At 40.6% G+C, this 25,715-nt stretch overlaps 1 protein-coding gene across 1 annotated transcript in view; it reads right to left on the bottom strand.

Moving 5' to 3' along the window:
• Positions 1–7,471: 7,471 nt before the first annotated feature.
• FBXL17 (F-box and leucine rich repeat protein 17) overlaps positions 7,472–25,715 on the bottom strand; it is a 549,569-nt gene continuing 531,325 nt past the window's right edge. The window contains 1 exon segment of the mRNA XM_037530072.2: positions 7,472–9,834. Within this exon segment, the coding sequence (XP_037385969.1) occupies positions 9,694–9,834 (141 nt within the window). The 3' untranslated portion in view covers positions 7,472–9,693.

Genomic DNA, 25,715 nt, shown 5'->3' with positions numbered 1-25,715 from the left:
TGCCTCTGACCTATACCCCAGTTCTTGTATAAATAAATAAAATCTTTTAAAAAATCCTTATCAATCAGGCCTATTAAGGTTGCATCTATTTTTTCACAAAGCTTAGTTTTACATTTTTTTAGCTTTTATTTATTTATTTATTTTTAAAGATTTATTTATTTATTCACACAAGAACTGGGGTACAGGCCAGATGTGCCGGAGGGTGAGATGATTCACCAGAGACAGAGCAGGGAACAGAACAGGCAGACTGACGAAATACACTGTTAAGCGGAGCAGCGGGTGAGACAGGAGAGGTCTGCTACACTATGTGGGACCCTCGCAGGCTGGCCGGGATGGAACCCGCACTTCAGAGGCTGTGGACAGCTTCACAGCGCTGAGCTCAACCACCTGTGCCACCAGGGGAGGCCCTGACTTTTTTAAAAAAAAGATTTATTTATTTATGCATACAAGAACTGGGGTACAGGCCAGAAGTGTAGGGGGTGATAGGATTCACCAGAGACAGAGTGGGGAGCAGAACAGGAAGACTGACTGAAATACACTGCTGAGGGGAGCAGCGGGTGAGTCAGGAGAGGTCTGCTGTGCCATGTGGTTAGCTCCATGGCCTGGGATTGAACTCGTGCTGCAGAGGATGCAGACAGCTTCATAGGTTGCATCTTAACCCCTTGAGCCAACAGGGAGACCCACACTTAGTTTTAAGTCATTTTTTAGTCGATAATTTTTCATTTTCTATGTTTGCCACCAAAGAGCTCCAAGGGAGAGAGAAGACTGAGCAGACTGCATTCAGTAAGTGTCATTCATGATGGAATGGTGCATGTAGCCATGTGAATCCACACACGTGCACACACACTCTACACCAGTGGAAGATTTCAAGAAAGGAACAGCAAGTAAACCTCAGCTTTGTCTACCCAGATATCCTTAGTCCTCTTGACCTTAATGTTTGTCACCCACAGACCTCTCAAGTGATACTAAATTAGGGAAAACTGTAGAAATCTATAGCTTCATTAGCCAAGCACAAACCACAGAAAAGGGGATGCTCCTTAAGATTATTTCCTAGAGATAATTTGAGATTCCTGAAGTTTAAATTTCCTGGAGATGATTGTAGATGTGCTGCCGAAGCATGCACATTCCTGGAGATGATTGTATTGCAGGGACTGAATAAGCTATTTTGCGGCATTTGTGTTTACTAAATAGCTCAAGAAAGTGGCATTAATTTTAAAAAGCAACCCAATATCCAATGGTAGTAGGGGTAAATAAATTGTGGTTTGTCCATATACTGAAATGGATAAACTTGATCCTAACTGAATGTTTATTTCAACAGTAGACTATCACATTATCGGACAAGTCTCTGGATTTTCAAAGGTTTTGCTACCAGATTTATCTGAGGAATTAAAAATGAACTGACAATGAAAGGGCCTCCCACTGCTTTACAAAACTGTGTAGTGGTCTTTTAATTCCTGTGATAATGACATGACAAATATGTCACAAGAATTCACACAGCTATCTCGGTACCACACGGACAGCTGTTCAGTTTAGAATTCCAGTGACGGTCAGATAGAAACCAGAAGTTTCGCAGCGCTGTGCTCCCAGCACGGAGAGGAGGGGATATGACTAGGGTGTCCTCACACCTCTGCCATCTGCTCAGACATGGGATTGTGTAACTATGCCTCACAAAGAGCTAATTCCAACTGTTACAGGGCAACCCCAATGTGAAATAAGTTGGCCTGAGTGTGGGTCCTCACCTGCATGCTTAAAAAACTTATAATGAGACCCAACTGCAGGCACACACAAAAAAGTTAATAAAGGGTTTATGTAGAAAAAAGGGAAATGAAGAGAGGAATAACCCAGGGAGAAAGAGAGAGAGATAAATTGGTGAATGTGTCCTGACATTTCCACTGAGCTGGGACCCCAATAGCATGCTGAAAGCCGGTGAAAAACCAAGCCCCCCAAGACCCACATGTCGGGTTACCTATCAAGCCTGGCTGCTTAACTCCACCCTCAGTTCCCAACAATCTTCCCTTCGGTGGTGATGATATTATGGGGTTTGTAGTCCTTTGGGGTCTTGCATCTCTTTGGTCTGGGTTGGGGGTGGTGTTCATAAAACCTGAGTTTGTGGAGTTTCTTAAGGACATCCTTTCCCCCCAACACTACTACCAAACAGGTAGGGAAGCTTGTATCAAGGTATCTAGGTGTACCAATTCTTGTTATCCAGCCAATCGATTTAAACAAGATGTAAAAGTTTTTCAACCTTTAATAAAATACTTGGTGTAACAGGGTGGTTCCCAGGAAAGGGGGAGGTGGGGGAGGTTCCAGGTTCCCTGCCCCACCCTCCCTTGGGTGGGGCAGGGAACCTGGAACCTCCCCCTTTCCTGGGGACCACCCTGTTACATTGCTACGAAATGATTCATTACATATACACAGAGTATGAAACACATCACTAAGACAAACACTGGGGAAGCCACTCTTCGATTTATGAAACGGAACCTGCCAATTTAGTCAAAGTCCCCCGTGTGTTCTCACAATTCTTGCCCAGTGCCTGCACTGCCCCCAAAGGTAATCACCACTCGGAAATTTTGCAGCTGCTGCTGTTCACTTTTTCCCTTTTTTAAAAGAGATTTATTTACTTTGTAGAAGAACTGGGGTGTAGGCCAGAGGTGCGGTAAGGGGCGGGCACTGGGTGAGAGGATTCATGAGAGACAGAGTGGGGAGCAGAAGAGGCAGATTTTACTGAAATATGCTGCTGCACTGGAGCAGTGGGCGGTGGTAGAGAGCGGAGAGGTCTGCTGCACCGTATGTGGGTTAGCTCCCTGGCTGGGGATAGCGCTGAGACTTAACACCTAGGCCACCAGGGAAGCCCCTACTTTCCCCCTTTTTAATATACATATTTGCGTCCCCAAGTATTGGTTTATTTAGTTCTGCCTGCTTTTATTTGATTCTAGGTGAGAACACATACCTGGACCTCTTCCTACTTTCCTTCCCCCTCTCCCTTTCAAATGTGGGAGTATTCAAAGACTCCGTCCTTTGACTTCTCTTTGTACCTCCATTAATGGATGAGGATCAAGAGAAATGGCTCAGACAGGCTCAGGGTTTTATTTATTTATTTATTTTCAGACATCTAATTGGCTTTATTAAATGATTCATGAATCAAAGCAGCACACCTTCCTCATACTGCAAGGGGTGACATAAAATGGAGAGTGTTGAAAGACAGAAAGAGGGTGAGACAGGTTATTAGTAAAAGAAAAGATTATCTCAGGTAGAGCCACTTTCCCTCAGGGGAAGCCAAGGGGGCTCTTGTCATGCAGATGACTTCTCAGGGGCTGATTAGGAAATTCCCCATTGATTAATTTAGGATCATACTTTTGGAAGAGGTTGCAACTGCAGAAAGATTAGGTATTAAGGCTGGTTGGGGCTGGGGAAGACTCCATTTTGGGTCTGTTCTTTCTATTTTTTTTTTTTAAACAATAGTCAACTGAAAAGAAAAATCAGTTTCTATAGTCTTTGATCTTCCATTTCACCTCCAGGTTCATGACTTGTTTCTTTTCTCAAACATTGTTTAGAGTGACCCTCACCTCCTTTGTAAACCTTTTCCTTTCCTGTTTCTAATGTCAAAAGTTCAAAGGTAGCTTGATTGTTCATCTCTTTCTCAGAGGTTCTCAAATTGTGTTAGGTAACATCTTTCTTCAGCTTGCATAGTTCCTCATATTTCTGGAAATATGGCTGCTCAACTCTCTGGCTACTGTGTCTATAGGTTTCATCTCAGACTTTGGGCCTGTCAGGTTGCCCAGCTGCCACGTGGGACCTACAGGCCTCAAGACCACCTGTCCTATTGACCCCTGACCTGGGGAACAAGGGTGCTAGGAGAATCAAGGTTTTAAACGCCCTCTTATTTACTACCCCTGTAACAGGGAGGTCCACAGAAAAAGGGGAAGTTCCAGGTTTCCTGCCCCATCCTAAGGAGGTGGAGCTAAAGAGAAGAAAAGAAGCTGCAGAAGAGACTGAGGAAGGAAGCAGGATGGAGAGCCAGAAGGAGACTTGGAGGAGGCACATAGAGCAGAGAGACATGTGAAGAAACTGCGCTTGCCTTTTTGTCGTGGACTGGGTGAAACAGATGTGGGTGAGAGACCCGTGGGGAGGTGACAATGGCAGCTTTTATCTTGATTTTGATTTTGTTCTTTTCCTCCCAGGCTTGTCTGTTTTTTTCTGATCCTTTTCTGTGGGTCCCCACTGAAAGATGCTTAGGGCCTGTGGCAGGCTTTCGGGCCTTGCTCTGGGCTAATCCTGCTTGGATGGATTTTACCCACGAGGGGATGGGTAACTTTGGGTGCTTGATTTAGAAAGTATATTCTTTGCCTTCCCTGTATTGTTTACTAATTGTATTAAAGTTCCTTTTCATTAAAGTCTCACATGTTTTTGTGTTGATATGGCAGATGACAGAACCTATTTAGAGCAGGCAGGTTTGCAGGGTGTGGGGTGCCCCTCTCCCTGCCCTAGAACACCTCTATACCTCTTCTCTCAACTAACTCATATTGTAACAGGGTGGTCCCCAGGAAAGGGGGAGGTTCCACGTTCCCTGCCCCGAACGTGGAACCTCCCCCTTTCCTGGGGACCACCCTGTTACAATATGTCCAACTGCAAACTCAACATACTTGAATGCTTAGTGGGCATCTCAAAATTAACAATATTGAACTTTTGATACTCTTCCAAATCATATTGAAACCCCATTTTTTCTTTAAATATTGCCTTCCCCCTATTCTATTTTTTTCTTCTGCAAGATTAGGCAGATATGTTGGAAAATTTCATACTATGTTCCATCTGTCTCAACCTCTCAATCTTCCATACCATAAATTATCCATAGAAAAGAAAAAAGCCTGTATTTTTTCAGTTTTTCTTTTACGTTACTCAGGTCTGCTTTTTCTGTTTTCTAATTCTCCTTTTCTCTGAGCTTCTTCTGCTACTCAAGGTTTCCATCTTAATTTTCAATTATTGTATTTTCAATTTCTAAAAATTATGTTTAGTTTTTAAGAATGTACCTGTTCATCATTTCTTGGTAGTTTCTTTTTTCTTATGCATTAAATAATTTTTTGTCTTTCCTTATATCAAATGCAGTTATTTGTTTTTGAAAATTTTACATTGAAGCCGTTGAGGATGTGTCTGATGTTTATTTTCTCAGTTGACTTACATAATGCAGTCGTGTTTCCTATTGGTCTCTGTGATTTTAGATTGTGACTTTATACTTGTTGGCACTCCATTTGTGGGGTTTCTTTTGAGACCTGAATTGAGGACTTCTTTCCCCCAGTGATGATTTTTGTCTGCTTTTTTTAGGCACTGAGGACTCGTGAAATAAATTCTTTGAAAATATAATTAAAAGCAACACAATTCATGAAAATTGGGTGGATTCAAACCCATGTGAATGGTAGCCGAGGTAATATATTTTCAGGAGAACTTAGAAAAAAAAAAAGGAATAGCTAAGCCTGAAAATAGACCTTCTGCCTCTTCAAGTTTTGAGTTCACCATTTGTAAAAAGATGTAGCCTGTCCACATGTTTATGTGAGAGGCCTGGCTTTATGTGAGTAGAACTCTGATTCACCTTCCTGTTACTCATTGGTTATAAGTTTTTTGCAGTTTCTAGGCTGTTGATCAATATAGTCTCCCATATTCTGACAGTTTCTAAGCTTATCTGTCTATAGAATGAAGTTTAACATGTATCAGAATCATTGGGAGAATTTCAAAAGCTGCTGGGCCTTATTTCCTGCGTTTCTGGTTTAGAGGCTGTGGAGTACTGATGTGACTGTTCTGGAGACATGCTTTGAGAACAACTCTCTGAGAAACACCACCCTTGAGAACAGGGGTCAGCAAACTTTCTATAAATGGTCAGATAATAAATATTTTTGTCAGAACCACTGAAATCTATAGTTGTAGAACGAAAGTATTCATACAAAATACAAAACCGTATGCATGTGGTTGTTTTCCAATATAACTTTATTTACAAAAATACACATTTGACCATGTTTGGCCTGGAGACAGTTTGCTGATTTCTGCTACAGATTGATTTCCCACTCTTCCTGTCTAGTAAAGGTTGCTTTTGCTTTCTTGCAGGCACGTCCAGTAATTTTAATAAAAATTTTTAGAGGTTGCATAGCAGAAAATCTTACAGGCTCTACATTCTTCCATATTGCCAGAAATGGAAAACTAGCATTTAAATTTCTACTTTTTAAAAGAAATAAGGGTAAAATTATTTTCACAGATGTGATCTTTCCTACCAACCCAATCTCTTTAATAGGCCATGAAAAGTTAGTTTTCCTTCAGTTTTCTTTAGACCCTTTTCCTACTCTGTCTCTACAGAACAAATCCTCCTATTGTACTTAGTTACCTCAAAGACCTTGAACTTGCCTTGTTGCCTCAGTCTCTCATGCCTTTCCCAGATGTTTTCCCATTTTCCAGGTTCTCCTCCCATCTTCTCCAAAGTTAAGTATTGGTAGATTTCCTGCTACTGCTTCAACCTCATTAAAATCTCCTCTCTCTGTGAACTCATCATCCTGCCCATCAGCACACTGCCTCTACCTACTGCTGTTGATAGTTTTAAAAATGTCTCCCTGCTAAGCTGTGAGTAACTTGACAATGGGAATGAGTTTTATTTATCTTTAAATCCCCAGTGCCAGGCACATGTCTGTTACCCAGTAAATACTTCATTTATTTACTTTTGAAAAACTGAATAAATGCTTAAATGAATAAATGTCTAGGGAATGGGATTTTAAACCTTTGAGATTTTAATATTATCTCAGTAATCATTCACCAAATTAGGACCTCCTAACCCAGTCTTTATTATTCTGGATGAGTCAAACTTATATAAAATCTGTAATGAAACACACAAGGATGGGATCACAGCATGTATCACGCCCAACCAGCACAGGGAGACCATCTATTGTTTCTAAAATAAAACAAAAGACACAGAGTTTTGTTTCTCTTTTATTGCAACCCATTGCAAGGTCAAAAGATTCACGGAAATATAGAAACTACAAACCGGTGAATTTCCTTTATCCACTCAAAGACATTAAAGACAAAGGACAAGAATTTTCCACTACAGCAATATATTTCATAGTCTTTATTCTGAAAATACTGTTGACATTTTGGAGAGGATAAAAAGCCCTGCATTAAACGTGTTCACATATATTTATGACATTCTAAGCAAAAAAAAAAAAAAAAAAAAAAAAAAAATCCAAAAACTCTATATTGCCCAGAAAAATCATTTTAAGCCTCATTTCAAAGCATCTAATGAGAACACATTTAACAACCATCACAGGATCACTCAAGGTGATGTTTTTTTGAGTTGTATTTTGAGATTAGTGCTCAGAGGCTGGATATTTCTACAGATTTCTACAAATATACTAAAGCAGTTTTCCAGGTTATGTTGCATCAGGCTTTCCAGATAAGTCAATATCTTAAAGAATAAGTGCAATCCCCCACCCCACCCCCACCCCTAAGCTAAAGCATGTTATAGTGCTGAACTTTAGATCCAAACAATGCAACATTAAAAAAAATCAGATTGATTTTACACTTCTGAAATCCTTTGACAACCAAACTGTAACACTCCAAAGATTATTACAACTTTGAACTTGAAATGGTACTATCTATATCGTCAATGGCTCTCCCTTCTTTTGTCTTTTTTTAACTATTTAAAATATAATGTGACATATATAAAAATTAAACTTTTGCTTATTCACTCAAGCTACTATTACTATACATACTGTCTTATAAATTAGTTTTGGGTTAAAAACCAGTTAAAATAGTGTGAATTAAGATGTTTTTCAGTGGTAGGCAAATGAATATGAAAGCGATACAGTCTGATATGTAAGAAGAACTACAGTTTATTAATGGTAAACAACTATTATTTCTTACACAAATTTAAAGCTAAATTAGGAACCCATTTAGTGGTGGAAAAATAGACTTGGTGCCCACTGATCATATTTTCCTAACTGACTGGGATTAAAAACAAAAAAAGAAAATGCCACATCAGAAACATGTTGACATAATCAAAGGAAAACTGATTGTTTACACAAAAAAAGGAGTCATTATAAATAAATGAATGGCCTTCAAATGCAAAGCTATCTTTTGTTTCTTACAGTTAGCATCCCATTTTAGCAATATTGAGACAAACAGAAAGTGAAACTTAAATCTTAGTATATCTGGTAAAGATCAAAAAACAGTTAAGTCCACGCTGGGGAAGAATAAATAGCAAATTCACAAGTCAGGGTTTTGTTTCTAGGTCTACTGTGAAAGATAATCACGTTAGCTTAAAAAGGCTCCCTGCTGTCTTGATTATAAATCTAGACACAAGAAAGGTTATTTGAGCCTGAGTCCCTAACATGAATTAATTGTAAAGATGTATAAAATCAACTCATTTACTGATAGATATTGTCTTAACTGAAAGCTGGCGATCTTTAATTAAACAAAGAAATGCTTACTTCTAACAATTGTAAACAGAATCTTAATGAAAAGATTTTCTAATTTCTTCTTAACTCGTACATTAACTAGCAATAGATCTTTGCAGGAGCATAAGAACTATTCAAAAAATGATAACATGCATATATCCAAAAAACCTGTTCTAAAGCCCAAAGCAAAAAAAAAAAAAAATCAATAGAAAGATTGTCTACTTACACTTCACTCATTAATCTTTATTGGTGTGACTATGTCCAAATCTCAGAAATATACTTTCATAATTATCAAAATTAATAAAAATAATTAAATGACCTGTAGGATTTTTAATAACTGCACACAATTCTATTGGTGGCTTTAATGTGGATGATGCTGAGATTAGCTCTAAATATTATTAAAATATATCCTGACCAGTTACTATTCATGAAATAAAAGCTAACACAATGTTAACATAAGAGTCAACTAAAATATTTAGTACTTAACAGAACACAGTTTTAGAATAATGAATAATTAACTTTTGAGAGCTGGTCAGGGAAGTTCAGATTGCTGCCTCTATAAAACATTTAAAAAAGCTTTTTTTCTCTCCAGTCCTTAAATCATCCACCGGATGGATAGCAAGTTAGCCACCTGTGGATATGCTGAGTTAGGCAGAGCCACAGTGGAGGGCGTGGTCCCTTAGTGGCCTGGAGGAAGGCCCCTTTGTCAGAAAATCATCTAGAAAGAAAATGCACCGGTGATGTGAACACACACATTATGTGTGCGTGCGTATGACAAAGTGTGAGAACCTTTATGTGTGTGTGTGTCCTTGACACTTTGAAAAGTACTGGTCTCCAGGCTTCTAACTAGTGCAACAATGCTTCTGTTCTAGTGGTCATCAGAATTTTATCCCATCAAACAGAAGGCAGTTGCCTTTATTCTGGGGGCATCGCTAAGTGGCAGTAATTAGAAGCTCAAAATAATCCAGTTCTTTTTATTCTATGGTTAAAAATTCTTTTAGAGAAACAAATCTTTGAACTTAAAAACTAAAAGGTCTGTAGCTTTCAAAATCTTTAATTTTTTTTTAAGAAAAAACCAGTTCATCTGGGAACAAATAGCAATTGAGCTTATGCTATGCGTATGCAAACAAGACACAAATATACACACTTAGGTACACACGTAGACATGTGACAGTTAAAACCTTTCCAAGAGATCACCCACCCCAAATCTACAATTTCTCGCTGCCCTGCTGAATGATCCCCCTGGACTGCGGTGTGGGCAGGAGTGTTAGGAGGAGGCGGCAGACATGTTGGGGGTCCAGCCCATCTGATAGGCTCTCTCCAAGGTCCTCTTGCAGTCCTGCAGGACGGTGCTGAAGGTGATGTGGGGGTACTGCTGCACCAGCTGTTCCACTGTTACTTCATTGACCTGCAAGCAAAGAAGAACAGCCGTCACGTACAAGGACCATCAAACCACCAGCTGCTCAAGTTCACGGGTGTGCTGTGGACTGCTTACAACAGCACTAGGAACTCTCGCCTTGTTCCTTCTCAGTAGATAAGGAGGTGACTTATGAGAAGACATGTGTCCCTTTTTGTCTGATTTCTTAAGTACTATATTCACCGTTAGGGATCTTTTAAAACATACGACATCAAAAAACCAAACGTTAGAAGTATAAATGATAGTGACTTGTCAACACCTCAAAAATGCCCATTGAAAATCCAGTACGTGGGGGCAAGGAAACCTTAAGACAGCATCCTAAAGTGCATTTGACTGCGTCATCAACTTCACAGTTTTTTTTTTTTAGCACAGAATTGTGGATTAATAGAGAGGATTCGAGGATTCTACATAGAAGTGTTGGGGGGAAATGTTTATTTTTCTTCCCTTTAAATGTTAAAGTATTGCAAACTTCAAGTCCCTTTGTGAAAAGGGCTGAAAAAGTGAAGAATCAATAATTAAAACATACATGGCTGGCAGGTCACGGATGGCCCCAATAGACCTTAACCATCAAAGATACCACCTTGATTCTTGATTAGACAAGGCAATCAGACAGGCCTAATTAAAACTAACACCTTTACAATTGCTGTGCTGTGAAGGGATTAATTTGTCAATTATTTTTAAGCTGATTGCAGTTCATATCACAGAAGTAGACAGCTTCCTTCATCCTTTAGATAAATAAATGATTAACCTAAGAACCACAACTTTTAGGTAGTTTTATTTAAAATCTTTATTGAACACTAGAGCATTTTCAAATACATCAATATTTCATTCATACTGAGTAAGCTGGTATAAAAGAAGGAGCTTATGATACACATTTTTGTACTCCCTCTCCGTGTCTGTTCATTATTGAAGAAGATTGGAATCACCAGGAAAAACTAAAAACAACATCAAACCCTTGCTGTTTGCATTGAAAGCCTGCTAAGAAATATGATGACCATAATCTTTAATTACCTGAACTCTTCTGAAATAACATGGTGGTCTTGAAAACTACATTATATGTGTTTTTTAAAATTGAGAGTTGAGATTTCAAAATTGTGTTGATAACACTTAATCTTTGTCAGAATATTTCTCTATTCAAGAATTGCTTGCATTTAAATCAACATGCATTCCAAATTTAACTGAGACATGCAGTTAGTTTCTTAACTATGTATAACATTTTATTTTCAAAAGGAAGACAAAAATAAGTTTAAGTAAAAAAGAAAAATTGATATAAAAATTAGAGTTGAGAGGGCCTCCCCTGGTGGCTCGGGCAGTTGAGCGCCATGCTGTGAAACTGTCTGCAGCCTCTGCAGCGCCGGTTCAATCCCGGCCGGCCAGCGGCCAGCGAGGGTCCCACATGGCGCGCCAGACCTCTTCAGTCACTCCCTGGTTCTTGGTTCTTGTGTGAATAAATAAATCTTTAAAAAAAAATTCGAGTTGAGAATATGAATTGATGGTCTTAAGAGGATTTTCAAGCACTATAATTTTTAATGTTTAAATTTAAATTTATGCACTAGTCTTGTTGAGGCAGCTTATTAACAGTATACTTAAAAGCCCACCCATCAATCATCTACCCATGTTTATCTCTCTAGTATATTTTGATACTATCTAGTCACCTGACCTAACTTCAGTTTATCAAGCTATCCAAGAACCTGATCGGTCATTGAGCATGCTGTTCTTTTTTCCTAGAACACTTTTTAATCAACCTTAAGATCCTCTTCTCTTCCCTACTTCTACTCATTCTTGAGTCCTTAGCATCAATGTCATTTCCCACTGACCACTGCCCCAACCCTGCTCCCCTGCCCACATTAGGTAAGGCTTTCAGGTTATCCACTCTTTCAACATAGCCAACTCTTCTCTCATGGCACTTACTATAATATTATAAACATAGTTTAGAATTGCTTTGTGTAATGTTATTTCTCCTGCTCCAGTGTAAGATCTACAAGAGACAGGATCCCTTGTATTCATAAGCCAGGCAGTGCTTTTAGTGAATGAATGATAGAGTAACATACTACAGGTAAAATACAGAACCCCAAGAGCAAGGGAAACTCAGACACTAAAAATTTATCACAAAAACTAACAATTTCTTGGGGAACTCATATTCAGCTCAGGGACTCGCTCCTTCAGGAAGCCTTCCCTTAGGAAGCCTGTCTCCCCAGAAGTTTGGGGTGGGTGCCCCTTCTCTGTGCACCAGTGGCAGGCACTGTGAAAGGTTTGGTTTTTATTTAAGCACCTTCACATTGCATTGCAATCATCTCTTTCCTTGCCTATTTCTTCTGCTTGGTATCTCAGGAGACCAGAGAGTGTCTTTTATCTGAAGGTTATCAGGATAGAACAAAAGCATGACAACTAAAGTTCTTATCATGGACTTTATAAAGTCAACCAGTAACAGATCAGAATCCTGGTTTCAGCTGACATAAGTTTTGGTTTCCTTAGCTGTAAAAACAGGATGAAAGTACTTATGCCTTAGGATTGCTATAAGGATTAAATGTAATAGTATGCCAAGCATTGTGACTGACTTAAAACAGCTCCATATGGCAGCTTTACTTAGTACAATAGACATCAATTAATAGTCACTGAATGTGGTTGTTAATTAATGATAAATTAGGGTGACCAATTTCTACAGAGTGTCTTAATATTGTTCACTTCAAGATATTTCAGAAATAAGCTGTGATGATATTAGTTGTAATGTTCAAATTAAATAATCACAGGCACAGGGCGTGAAGTAATCTTTTAAAACACACTTGATATAAAGAAAGAGTCTATTCTATCTTAATGCTCTCTGGAGGAGATTCCAGAAGTTTCTTTGATAACACAGTCTAGATTTTAAATATCCACTTTCAGGAAATCTTCCCTTTTCTTTAGCTGATGCTCCCCCTGTTGCAACTTAGACTACCTCCTCCCGCACGCCCCCTACCCCCCACCCCCGGTCATAAACAAACCTGTAAGGGTACAGAGCGCACTAAAACAAAGCTGAAGTCACTTCCTCAGAAAGGACTCTCGGAAAATCTGCATGACCTTGCAAAGGAAGTAAATGCAGTCCAAGTCGCTTAGCATTCAAGGAACAACTAACTGAAAATTGATGAAAAAAGAATGGAGAGAAGAAAAACCACTTAAACCACCACAAAGACAGCAACTGTCTTCGACTGTACATCTCTTTCAACCTACAAACAAATCTGTACAAAGTTTTATACCAAGCGTTGACAGGCTATTTGTTTTGGAGGTCTCATTTTTTAAAATGTAAAAATATCTCTGTGTGATAACTTTTACAAGAGCAGAGACACAATTCACTTTAAGCAAACTTAGTCCATGAAGAAATGGATTTATGAAGCATATAAACGGGGGATAATTGTTCACTTTAGTAAAGACTTTCATGGTAGGATTAATTAGTTTTGTCAGCTCTTCTAATGTGTTTTATATAACCTTTGATTCGCCAAAATTCAATTTATGTATTTCTAGTGCATAAAGTAAGGTGCACCTGTTGTGGAGAATACAGATAGTGTGCTCATTCTCTATCTTTTGTAGATTATGAGCAAGAATAGACAGTAATTTGGCTTCAGGTAACTGTCTGAAAAAAAAACGGTACCAGTAATCCTCTGTGGCTATAATGTGTCCTCTAAGCAATCTTTTTGCTAACTGAGCTCTGTAAATTCTAGAAAACAAAGCAGTGAGGGAATGCAAATATTCCACTTTAGAGCTTTGTTGTGTAGAAGTTATTCAGGGAAAATACATGTGCTCCCACTAGGGAAGGTTCTATCTTTTACTTAGAGTGTCTCCTGGCAATATAGTGTGACAAATTTTATACTAATGTTATTTTCATTGACTCCTCAGAAGTACAAATTATGCTCACCTCTTTGTAAAGACTCCATCAGAGCTTTAGGTGCCTTAGAGGAGAAGTTCAGCTTAAGACTCCAGGAGGGTCCAAGTCATTTTATATCGTTATGCCTACACACACGTTTCTGCGGACATTTCGTCACGCACAGCTCCACTTGCTAGAATGAAAAGAACCATTCTCTGTTCCAACTCATAAAAATGTATGTAATGTAAAAAAAACCCCATAAAGATGATGGTTTTTTACAAAAATTTCCCCATGATGCCTGGATTTCTGTATTCAATTTCTTCTCCTCTTGCTGAAAACTATCAATGGTAACTTCTATATTACACAGATTTGAAAAATGCAGTGAATCTTCCTTAAGAAATATGGAGCAGTGTCATTTGAAAAAAAATACTGTGATTAAAGGGAAAAAAGTATGTACTGCAGGTTTTTAAAAATTATATAAGATTGGATTTTATATAGTTCTCTACAACTCTAACTATAATGTTCACTTGCAAAATTACTGTAACTTCTTTTAAGGTAGTAGCGATTTGTTATTTTAATCTATTTTGAGTTAACATCTATTAGCACTTTTGAAAATGTGAGCAAATTGCTATGCTAATTAGGGTAAATCCCATGGTGAGGAGAGAACACTCAGAGCTTCGAGATTCAGTCTGACCAATTTATCTAGACCATGACATTTTTCTTCATTTCCTTATCAAAACACTCTCCAGAAAGTTCCAGAGAAGTGTCAGCATAGGTCTGAATGATCTCCCTAATAATACCTGCTGTATAAAAATTGTCATTTCTGATAAAACTTGCAGAAGAAAATATATATATTAAGTGATTCTTATTTCCACTTTGACTCTTGTGTTAAAATGGGACATGTTTCTTGTTATGGGGAAATATTTGACACCTGAGTGTATTAAAATCACACTTAAGAATATAATAACCACTTAAAATCATATCACTTCTTTTTAACGGAGAATGTTTCCCTGCAGAAATGAACACTATTTAAAATACCAACAACAATAAAATGTACTACTTTATTCCTGTAACCTCCTTGACAGCAAGCAGTATTTTAGTCATCTCTTTGTTTTCAGTCCTACATACATAATCTGGTATATTCTCACCCTATTAGAATATAAACTCATGAGACAGGAGTTTTAGTTGTTTCTGCTCATTGCCCAATCCCTGCCACCTAGAGATTGCCTAGCATACAGGTACTCAATAAATATTTGTTGGCTCAATATTCAGAGCAATTGTTCAATAAACATGTAGTAAGTAAATAAAAGACACCAAACCACCCTGTACCGGAAGTCATAACGCTAAGCTCGCCTTGTTCCCAGACTGTTTCAGCCTCAGTGGTAGCAGTCTCTCAAGTCTTGTCATTCTGGCAGCTCCAGACTCTTTTAATCCTTTGAAGTTCATACCCAAAGCATGAATTTCCTTTTCCTTTTCATTTTATATCACCTCTTTCCAGATACACCTTCCCTGGGGTTTCCAATAATTTTGCACAGGAGAACAAAGCAGTTCATGAAGGTGGTTTAGCAATTTTTGTTGGGTCATGTGGCTGTGGCACAGTACTCAGGAAATGCTAGGCCATTCTTAGGATTAACTGATGGCAGCCTTTCTTATTGGCAATCAGTGACACACTAGACTGGGGATACAACAGAGAAACATGCTTGTGGTCACTGGACGTGAGCCAGTTTCCAAACTTTGCAAAAGCCACATGGTTCAGAGGATTTAATACTTTAGCTGCAGCATTAGACCCTACTCAGCACATGAAAGCCCCATGGAAGATACAGAAATTTGGTGACATTTAGGTCTCCTCTGACGTCACAGCTACCTGGTAGCAGAGGGGAAACTGTGGACAGATCTGACTCTAAACAATGCTATTTCTGTTCTCTGATTCATTGGGCTTCAGGAATTCTCTATGATTTCACTGCCACTGGGGCAAATGGAAATCAGAGGGATTTTCTCTTCTGGGGGTTGGTTTTGTTTTCACATTAGCATTAACTATTTGTTACCCCTGGGGTGGAGTCACATAGGTAACACTGAAAAGCATGGCACAGTACCAGGCAAAGAAGAATTTTCAAACCAAAATTTCCTGGTGTTCTCCACTGAGTAACACTGCACTCATCAGTATTTGGCTCGTATCTGGTAGGAGACAAACCAAATTCATTTCTTTTCTCCAGGATGATTTGTTTCAGAAACACATCTGAAATTTGTTAATTTTTCATAAGGACAAATACAGCAAAATAAAATTATGTCCCCAACCTAGTAAGGAAGGAGGAAAAGGGCAAACATTTAATGAGCATCTACTATTTCCCAGACATCTAAGTATTCATTAAGTTGATATTTATCATTAATAAACCTCTCCTACAGATGACCTGTGGCTCAGACAGAATTCATAATTCACACTGGGTCACATAGCTAGTAAACAACATCCAGAACTTGAACATGAGGCCCCAGGACACAAGTGCTCTCCTCATTGCTACGCTGTCCTGGCACAGGGGACATGTGTGGTGCACCAAGCCAGACTAGAGCCCAACTGACCACCTGCCCAATAAAACATTCTGACATTCACTTTCCACCAAACACTACAAAGAAACATGATTGTAATTTACATATAACTAGATTTCAAAGTCCCTGACCATCTCTTCAAAATTGCTGCTCTTTGAGAATGTAGATTATAATGGGCCTCACTCATCCCGGGGAACAGTCTCTTGTGGGGCTGTGCTGTGAGATGGAATCACAGTGAAGGTGCACAGTGACACTGCTTTCTCTCCTCTCTCTTGCCCATCATGACATTTTCCCATGACCCGAAGGTAGAAGGACCAGTACAACAAGATGGCCCTTGTCCTCTTGGAGCAGGGAGGCCAGACGATGACACGAGCAAAAACAGCTTGAGGAAGTTGTCCTAGGAGAAGCACAGTGGTGCTTAGTAGGCACGTGGACTTCTCCAAGAGGGTTAAAAAGGACTTGACACATAAGTGATATCTGAGTGGACTTCTGAAGGACAAGGAGGCATCAGCCTGTGTGTCACACATTATTCAGCAAAGAAAGGAAAACTGCTCCTAAGTTCGAAAAAAACAACAAATCCAGCTTTTCTTTGGATGCTCAGCAATGTTCTCAGGCAGTCCAATGAGAACAAGTTCTTGTTTCAAATACCACTTCTCTGAGGAGGAGGATGAAGAAAATGCATCCCCCCTATCCGCAGGTGGGAAAAGTAAGGCGCCCACAGTGTGTCTGTGGAGGCTTTGCAAATAGCACACTCAGCTGCTGCCTCTCAATGCTGGATGCTTGTCCTCGCGCTGCGCTGTCACTCTTCACAGACTCCCTGGGCAATGTCACTCACTGCTAACCACCCCAGAGGCTGACTCCTGGCAGCCCAAAGGCTGAGGGTAATCTCTCAGGCATTATGCCTCCACCTCTGGAGTGTGCTACTCTCTGGCTTTCTTGGCTCTCCAGGAAAGTACTGGCTCTTTGTGGCACCTGGTGTTTACCAGCTGCCAATAAAAGTGGACAACACATATTCAAATGAGACCTAACTGCTCTTCCAGCAAGTGCACAGAGGCCCCAAGATGGGTACATGTGCAAATGGAGAGAATAAGGATAATGCAAATTTTAGAAATACCTCGGATTTGCATGCAAATGAGTCATCTAAGTGCAATTGAAAATAATTTAAAGAGGACACTAAGAAAAGAATAAAAGAGCAAAAGATACATTGATATTTCCAGGACCCCTCACAGCCAACATTACTCTCTAGCTCTCTGTGGGCTGCATAGATTTTTATGATTCTATTTAATCTCTTGTAGCAGGACTTCTTGTGTCCCTGTTTGGGTGACATGCCATTTCCTGCTGATGTTTCTCTGCAATTAGAGAGGGAGCTATTGGACACCAGGAATCTGGCACCACGTTTACAGTCTCTCATCTCTTTCTCTTCAGAGCAAAGCTCAATAGCCCAGCAGTCTTGGGAGGATAGACCACTGCTCAATAGGAATAAAAGCTGCAGGCAGCGCCTCAAAATGACAGGGAAGGGCCCTTCCCAGGTTGGTGTAGGGTGTGAAAATGATGCCTGGCATGAGCTAGCAGGCCTTGCTCTCTTTCTTTATTTTACAGAAAACTTCATATTCCCAACCTTCCCTCATCCTTCCTTAGTCCACCCAAGGCCTTTCCCTAACTACACAGTGACTCAGATAACAATGAATATTTGCTACAAGTATATTGATATGCGATGAGTTAAACTGCAACCAAGAATCCAGACAAGAATACAGTGGTTCTCAATCCAAATCTCATTAGATCACCTGGGATCTTTTAAAAATCCCAATGCCCCAGCCTGACCCCAGATCAATTACCTCCAACTCTTGGACAAATGGGACTGGGTATCGGTATTTTCTACAGCTCCCGGGGGATGCCAAAGTACAGCTCAGGTTGAGAAATACTGGTCTAAACTTTGGGACTGAAGAGGATGCAGGTGATTTCTGCACTAGGGAATGACTCAGGCTACTTATTTAGAATCCATCTACCTCCCATGCCACTGTCTCACTCACTGAGTCAGGGGTCTCTCCTACAATATATTAGCCCATCTCCGTCAAGTTACCACCCATGAGGTGGGAGGAAAGGGCACACTTAACATAGTACTTAACAAAAATTTCAGAAGAAAAACTGAATATCTCACTGGAGCCTAATAGTTCGCTGCTAAATTTGGAAGTCAGAAGATTACAGATCTCCCGTAATGCACTATGCTTTCTGCACGAACCTCATACTAGTAACCTAAGGCCTTTAAGGACATATTTTTTCACACAGAGGTAATAAATATTACTCTGGAGTGGCAAAAAACTCATCTAAAAATCCCAAAGTATAGAAAGAGACAGATACTGAGAATGCAATGAACCTGACAGAGCCAGGCTCATAAATTCAGTCAACTTTGTCAAATGCAGTCTTTCCATTTCAGAATCTGCAATGATTGGAAGTGCTATGCTCTGTCAATATCACAACAGGCCTGGCTTCATGCTGTCTCTTTTTCATGAAATGTGGGTTGCCTGTTAACACTAGCATTGCTTCTATTCACTTGAATTAGCACAGTGAGAAAGCAGCAAAGAACCTGGGAGGATGGGGATCACAGAGACACCTGCGGTGTTAAGTGAGAATCGGGGCTCGCCAACCTGAAGCCTCTAATTAGAGATTAGTGTGACAGGAGCCCAACCACCAGACTGTCAGAGAAGAAGAATTAATGACATTTTCATTCCCTGTTTCACCAAGTGATTCTTCACCAAGAAGGATGTTTCAAGCCAAGTGTGTTCTAGGTACACAGCCTGGCAGGCCTTAACCTGATGGCCTTGCAACTGACCGACTATGCAAATCTATACAATTTTTGTATAGATTTTCATGTGCTGAGCAGATGAGAACTCACACTGACATGTGGGGGACACAGGATGAAGAAAGTCACGTAGGGTATCACCTGCAATGTTCTAGGTGATTCAGCAGAAGTTGGAGAGTTGAGAAAACCCGTGCCCTAACAAGATAATTAAGGTAGTCCTAAATGTGTGGTAAGTGCAATGTATTTATGGCACACATCTGGGTACTTTGAAATTATACTCACAAAGTTAAGGTGAAAAACATAATTGAGGTAAAAAACACAAATAAAACTTTCTGAACTAAAAAAATGTGCCTTTTTTGTGCTTAATGTGTTTCTCGATTTCAGTTTTTTTCTTACATAAAGACTAGGGTAGTGGTAATCACCAGTGGCACTGGATGAAATACCTTTCTAAAACTGCAGGTTCCATGAAGTAGAATCATGGATTTGACTTGTTTCCTAAAAGAAAAAAACTATTACCAGTAAAAACTTATTCTGCATAAAGGTGATCTGTCAATCAGTAGATTAAAAACCCCAAAACAGAGCCTCCCCGGTGGCGCAGTGGTTGAGCGCTGGGTTGCGAAGCTGCCCGCAGCCTCTGCAGGGGCGGTTCGATCCCCGGCTGCTCCCCGGCCACCAGAGGAGGGTCCCACATGGCGCACAGACCTCTCCTGCCTCCCGCTGCTCCCCTCAGCAGTGTACTTCGGTCCTTCTGCCTGCTCTGCTCCCCGCTCTGGCTCTGGTGAATTCTCTCGCCCTCCCGCGCTTCTGACTGTACCCAGTGCTTGTATAAATAAACAAACAAACAAATAAATAAATAAATCTTAAAAAAAAAAAACAAAAAACCCAAAACAGGGGCCTCCCTGGTGGCCCAAGGAGGTAAGCACCACACTATGAAGCAATTCGCAGCCTCTGCAGCACGAGTTCGATCCCTAGCTGGCTAGGGAGTAACCCACATGGCGTAGCAGACCTCTCCTGTCTTGCCCGCTGCTCCCCGCAGCATTGTATTTCAGTCAGTCTGCCTGTTCTGTTCCCCACTCTGTCTCTGGTGAATCCTCTCACCTCCCATATCTCTGGCCCGGACCTGGCTCTTGTATGCATAAATAAATAAATTTTTTAAAAAAAAATACAAACTCCCAAACAAGTTATATTTTTGTTTTGCAAAAGAAAGACTCCACATTAATGAGGACATTCCAGAGTGGTTCTGAAGGAAGCTGAGGCCAGCCTGCAGGGTTAAGTGATAATCAGGCTTTTCTGCCCTCCCACCATTAAGATTGATGAAGGATCCCTGCGGTCCTGAATGCATGTGTGATGGCAGGCACCTGGAGTAGGGTGTGGGCCTATGTAGGTGGGTACACCTGGGCTGAGACTGGGCTTTTAAGGGTGGCAACATCGGAACAGAACCAGCAGGAAGAGAGTAAGAGAATGAAAGAGAAACAGTAGAGAGAGAATGAGACCATGAGAGAATGCTGGAGAGCCCAGAAAGAGTGAAGATTCTCCAGGGGCTGGGATTCCTGCCAGCCTCCCAGCCCCCCGGCACCCCTGCCTGCTGTGTACCTGGTAAATCCCAATAAAAGGCTGAAAAGCCACGGAGGGCTCCGGGACTCTCCTTTACCCATCTGCATAGGATCATAGAGATCCTGCCCTAGGCCTTCCTGCCGCTACACAGCCACATAGCAGATGCCTGAACTCTGTGACAGTCCTGAGCCCAGGAGCTACCCTCAGAAGTCCTCAGCTACAAGGAGCTCAAAGGGCATCCAAGGTCTCATCTACCTTATTTATTTTTGTTTTTCTAGATACTAATTGTAGTCTATCAAATTATTAAGATGCAGCGGGATCTAGTGGTTTTCAAATTTGCTCTTAGATGTACACTACTTACGCAAACCAAAAATAAACCAATAAAGTAAAAAAGTGGGATATCTCTAGTTAAAATTAGGAGCAAGCACCAGGTGCTCTGCCATCTTAGCCAATCTGTCATTCTCACAGGCGCTGAGGAACCTCTTCAGAATCTTTGAGCTAAATAGTGCAGATGAGAAACAGAATTAGGCGTGCCCCTACATCTGTCCATTTATCCATCCACCCATCCATCTATCCATCCATTCTACAATACATATTTGTTTAGCAACTATTATGTACCCTAATATTAGTGATGTTATTGTGATAGGGCCTGCCAAATAAACACAGGAGGAGAAACCCAAGGATCTTACATTCTAATAAGAAGAAAACAGTGATGGGGATGAGGAAGGATTTAACTACCACAGCAAATAAGAGCTACTATTTAGGGCCTCCCCGGTAGCACAGCGGGTTGAGCACCGTACTGTGAAGCTGTCAGCAGCCTCTGTAGCACCGGTTTGATTCCCGGCTGGCCAGGGAGAATCCCACATGGCGAGGCAGACCTCTCCTGCCGCATCCGCTGCTCCCCTCAGCAGTGGCTTCTGTCCGTCTGCCTGTTCTGCTCCCCGCTCTGTCTGTGGTGAATCCTCTCACCCTCCTGTGACTCTGGCCTGTACCCCAGCTCTTGTATAAATACATCTTAAAAAAAAAAAAGAGCTACTATTTATTGCTTACTTCATGTAAGGAGTTCGACACATGTTAACTCACTTAATGATCTCAACAGTTAATGAGATAGTTGCTATTTTTATTTCCATTTTACAGAGGAGGGAATGGAAGCATGACAAGCAGTATAGGATATGGAGATAGAAAATCCAGGAGTGTGATGACTTGGAAGACAAGAGAAAAGCATTCTCCTGAAGGAGGAAGTAGTTACCATGTGGATGCAACTGCTAAGAGATGGGACAGGTTGTGGACAGGGCGGTGGCAGCTGCACTGACACACAAGTCACTTGTGACCTTGAAAAGAACAGGACCAGCAGTGTGTTGAGGTTGGAAATAGTAATTGTGGTGAAAAACGAGGACACCTGTTTAGTCAATCCTTTTCAGGAACGTAATGGTAGAGGCACAGACAAATAAAACTGTTTAGGATCACAGATAAAAGCAGATGTAGCATCAAAGAGGGTTTTTTTTAATGCAAAAGAAATAATTTTGGGTGCCATTTTGAAAATTGGCTTGCCATCTGGTAGCATCGTAGTTAGTTGCTCATTTGCTTCTATGTCTTCCCCAGAAGGCCACAGGCTTCATGAGAAGTTGTTCGAGTTTTGCCCTGACCTGTCAAGTCTCATAGTGCTGAGACATAGTTAGCAGCTCAAGAGGTAATTCCTGAGAAGACAGATGAAATAGCTGATAAAAAAATGTGTGTGGGGGAGGAGCTGATTGTTCTTTTTGAAAAATTACTTGTTAAACAAAGTTTTCACTAGGCCACTTGGTAGGCCCTGGAAACCTGCTGCTGAGTGACCTGGGCCTCACTGGCAGGCCAAGCAGGGTCCATCCCAACAGGTCACTGTCCTGGAGTCTCCTGAGCCACATGGGCCACCCTAATTTCTACTTCATGAACTCAGCTGCTTACCAGATATAGGATCTAATTTGACTCCATTACAAAATTTTGGTTACTTTTCTACTTCTGAATTAGAAAAGTAATATGATCCTGCAACCTGATTCTTTCCCATAATTACTGAAGTCAAATCAAAGTTTCAAGGAGATTATTTACTGCACAGCAATGAAGCTCCAGGGCACCTTCAGGCAAACTCCAACATAATATTCTATTCACCCTACAGCATTTGGGGAACAGTTGGCCCTCTCCTTCCTCCTGCTTTAAAAAAAAATTCAAAAACAATTTTACTATACATTAATTCCATAATAGTAGCAAGCAAAGCTTCAGCAGCCACTTGCATCACTCTCCCCCAAAGGGTCTAGGGAGAGGTCAGTTTTCCTGAAGAATCACACCAAACAAGCTCCCCTCGGGACACTGGCTGACTAACTTGGTAAGTATTTATTCTTTCTGTTGAAAAGAAAGGACAGGGCCTCCCCGGTGGCGCAGTGGTTGAGTGCTGGGCTGAGCAGCTGCCTGCTGCCTCTGCAGCACCGGTTCAATCCCCGGCCGCAGGGCGAGGGTCCCACATGGCATACAGACCTCTCCTGCCACCCACTACTCCCCTCAGCAGTGTACTACGTCAGTCTGCCTGTTCTATTCCCCACTCTGGCTCTGGTGAATTCTCTCACCCTCCTACACTTCTGACTGTACCCAGTGCTTGTATAAATAAATAAATAAATCTTAAAAAAAAAAAGAAAAGAAAGGACAGAGACCACCTAGTTTCTAAGTTTCTTCTCCCTCTACATATAGGACTATAATCTTCTAGGTGCTAATTATAAAATAATAGATTCTACTGCTTGTAGGAGTTGTTGCCTGAGTCTCAGATGCCTACTTTTTCTTTGGAAGGTCTTAGAAGGTGAATTTACATTCATGATGAGAATATTCTGAACCTGCTGAAGCAGGTAGTAATCTATTAGATGAGATACAAGACCTCAGAGCAGATATATCTCTATATTTATATACATAGTTATATAGTGATAATAGTTGTTAACTTTTATTGGGTGATTACAGTGTGTAGAACTTTAAATACTTTATTGCAATATCTCCTTTAATCTTATAAGAATCCCATAGATGAATATTACTATTCCCAACTTTCAGATGGTAAAACTGAGGCATTTAGAGGTTAAGTTGTCCAAGTCCTACAGATAATGAAATGCTGGAAGTAGAATTTGAAGACTTAACAGTTGGATGTTAGTGCTCACCAACTTAACTCCTGTCATAAAACACCAGGCCAGTGCTTCTTGGTTTAATATTTACAGGAAAGGTTCTTTAGTCATCACTTTGTAGCCATTCAGGTGAGTAGGGCTGGAAGGAGAGGAGATGGAACACTTGACTAAAATAAGGTTGAGAGGTAACCTCTGAATTTAAGCTGATGTGTTTTTCCCTATTTCAATTACAAGGAATAATCAAGAGAGGGTTGTAAAAATGTGTTTTAAAGTGCTCCTATGTGAAAATCACCCAGAGAAACTGTTTTATCAGCAAAAGGAACAAGATGCTGATACTTTAAGTGAAGGAATTTAGTTCTCCCGTTTGAGCCCCAGTCGCACTCACCATTTTTCACAGCCACCTTCTCCCGGAGCTGTGGCACTGCGGGCTTTTTGGGGAATGGGTCTGTCCCCATGACTTAGGACTGCACAATCTGATAGAGTTAGACCACTCCTGCCTTATTAGGACAGAATGTTTTGTTTTGTTTTTTCACTTATTTTCGTTGATAAGGCATATATTTTCAATCTTGAATTCTAGCTATAGGCAACCTGGAAACAGCTGTGCATACGTTGAGAGGGAGAGGGGACTGCCTGCAGGTACACACTTTGTTTCATGGCTGAATTGCTACCCAAACAGACTTGGACACAGTGCCCCACAAATTATTTTTCCCTTAAACTGATTTTTCCAGTTAGTTCTGTATATTAGTTACAGAGGCCTATATTATTTTCCCCATAGGGCTTTCCTGCTCATGATTCCTAAACAAGCTGATAAAAACTCCATTTTCTCCACAGAAATATTTAGGTTGTTGAGGCTTTCTCTTGCCATAATTACTTCCTGAAAAAAAATGCAGTGGTCAATTTTTCCTGAATATTTTTATATTAAATTGAGCACACAAAACTTGGCTCCTGATATTTTAAGGTTTTAAAGCAGATTCCTGGCTTTAAAGAGCTGACTGATTTCTATTACTTGCTTTCTGTATTGACTTCTCATTGTTTTGATTAAATAAAATCTCTCTACCATTTAAATGAGGAACTGCACATGAAAACAAGGATTTCATATGACCTGAAGAAATAATTTCTTTTAAAAGAAATCATCTATTTCACTCTTCAACTAAGCACTTCAGGAATTGGGGTAGGTGGGGCAAAGGGTCTTGGCAATGGCAGTTTGATGAGAAATGAATTAATCTGATTATTTCCATGGTGTGGATCAATAATAGTCAGCCTGCACTGAGGCCCCTGGCCTGGAGGCAGCTGGATAATCAATAGGATTGCACAGAGGCAGCTCTCCTCCCCCGGCAGCCTCTCTGATCTTTTCTGGGCAGCCTCTTCACGCCTGTGTAATTCTAATTTATGTCAACTAGAAATCAAAGAAATTCCAAGAGGCTTTGGTCATAGGACATTGGGGTGGACCTTTCAAAATCTATTTATGTCTAGTCCTTAAGTAATGTACCCCCTCCCCTCCCTCCCCGCCCCCAGCCCGGCTGTCCTGGCGCCTCTGAGGCCAAAGAGAAGGCTCCCAGCAGAATGGCAGCTACCTGCTCCAGGCAAAGGCAGAGGAGCAGGGTCAGGTAAACTGAGGCACAATTTCTCCTTCCTATCCACAACTCTGCAAGGATGGACATAGGAACAACTAAGCATTTTAAGTACAACGCTTTGCCAAGAGTGGCTCCCTCAATAACACTCTTTAATGATACCCCAGACGCTGGCATTTTCAAATCAAATGAACAGTGTATAAAATTAGTTCTGCATGAAGTTAAAAAAAAAGAAAGTGAAAGAGAGCTTTTAAAAGTTCCAGTATTTCTCCATCCAACTGCTTTTCACAAGGGTTTGGTATTTGAGAATTACTACATTTATGATGTTATTCGCTGCTCATAATTCAGGCCCTCTGTCTCCAAACTTCTGTATTAGCACACACTGCAGAGGTTTCCATCACATTTTATCACTGAGGTTTCCCAAACCAGCCAGG

The sequence above is a fragment of the Talpa occidentalis genome, unplaced genomic scaffold, assembly GCF_014898055.3.
Source record: "Talpa occidentalis isolate TD23 unplaced genomic scaffold, MPIMG_talOcc4v2.1 talOcc4.6, whole genome shotgun sequence".
Lineage (NCBI taxonomy): Eukaryota > Metazoa > Chordata > Mammalia > Eulipotyphla > Talpidae > Talpa > Talpa occidentalis.
This window is presented reverse-complemented; position numbering and strand designations above follow the sequence as displayed.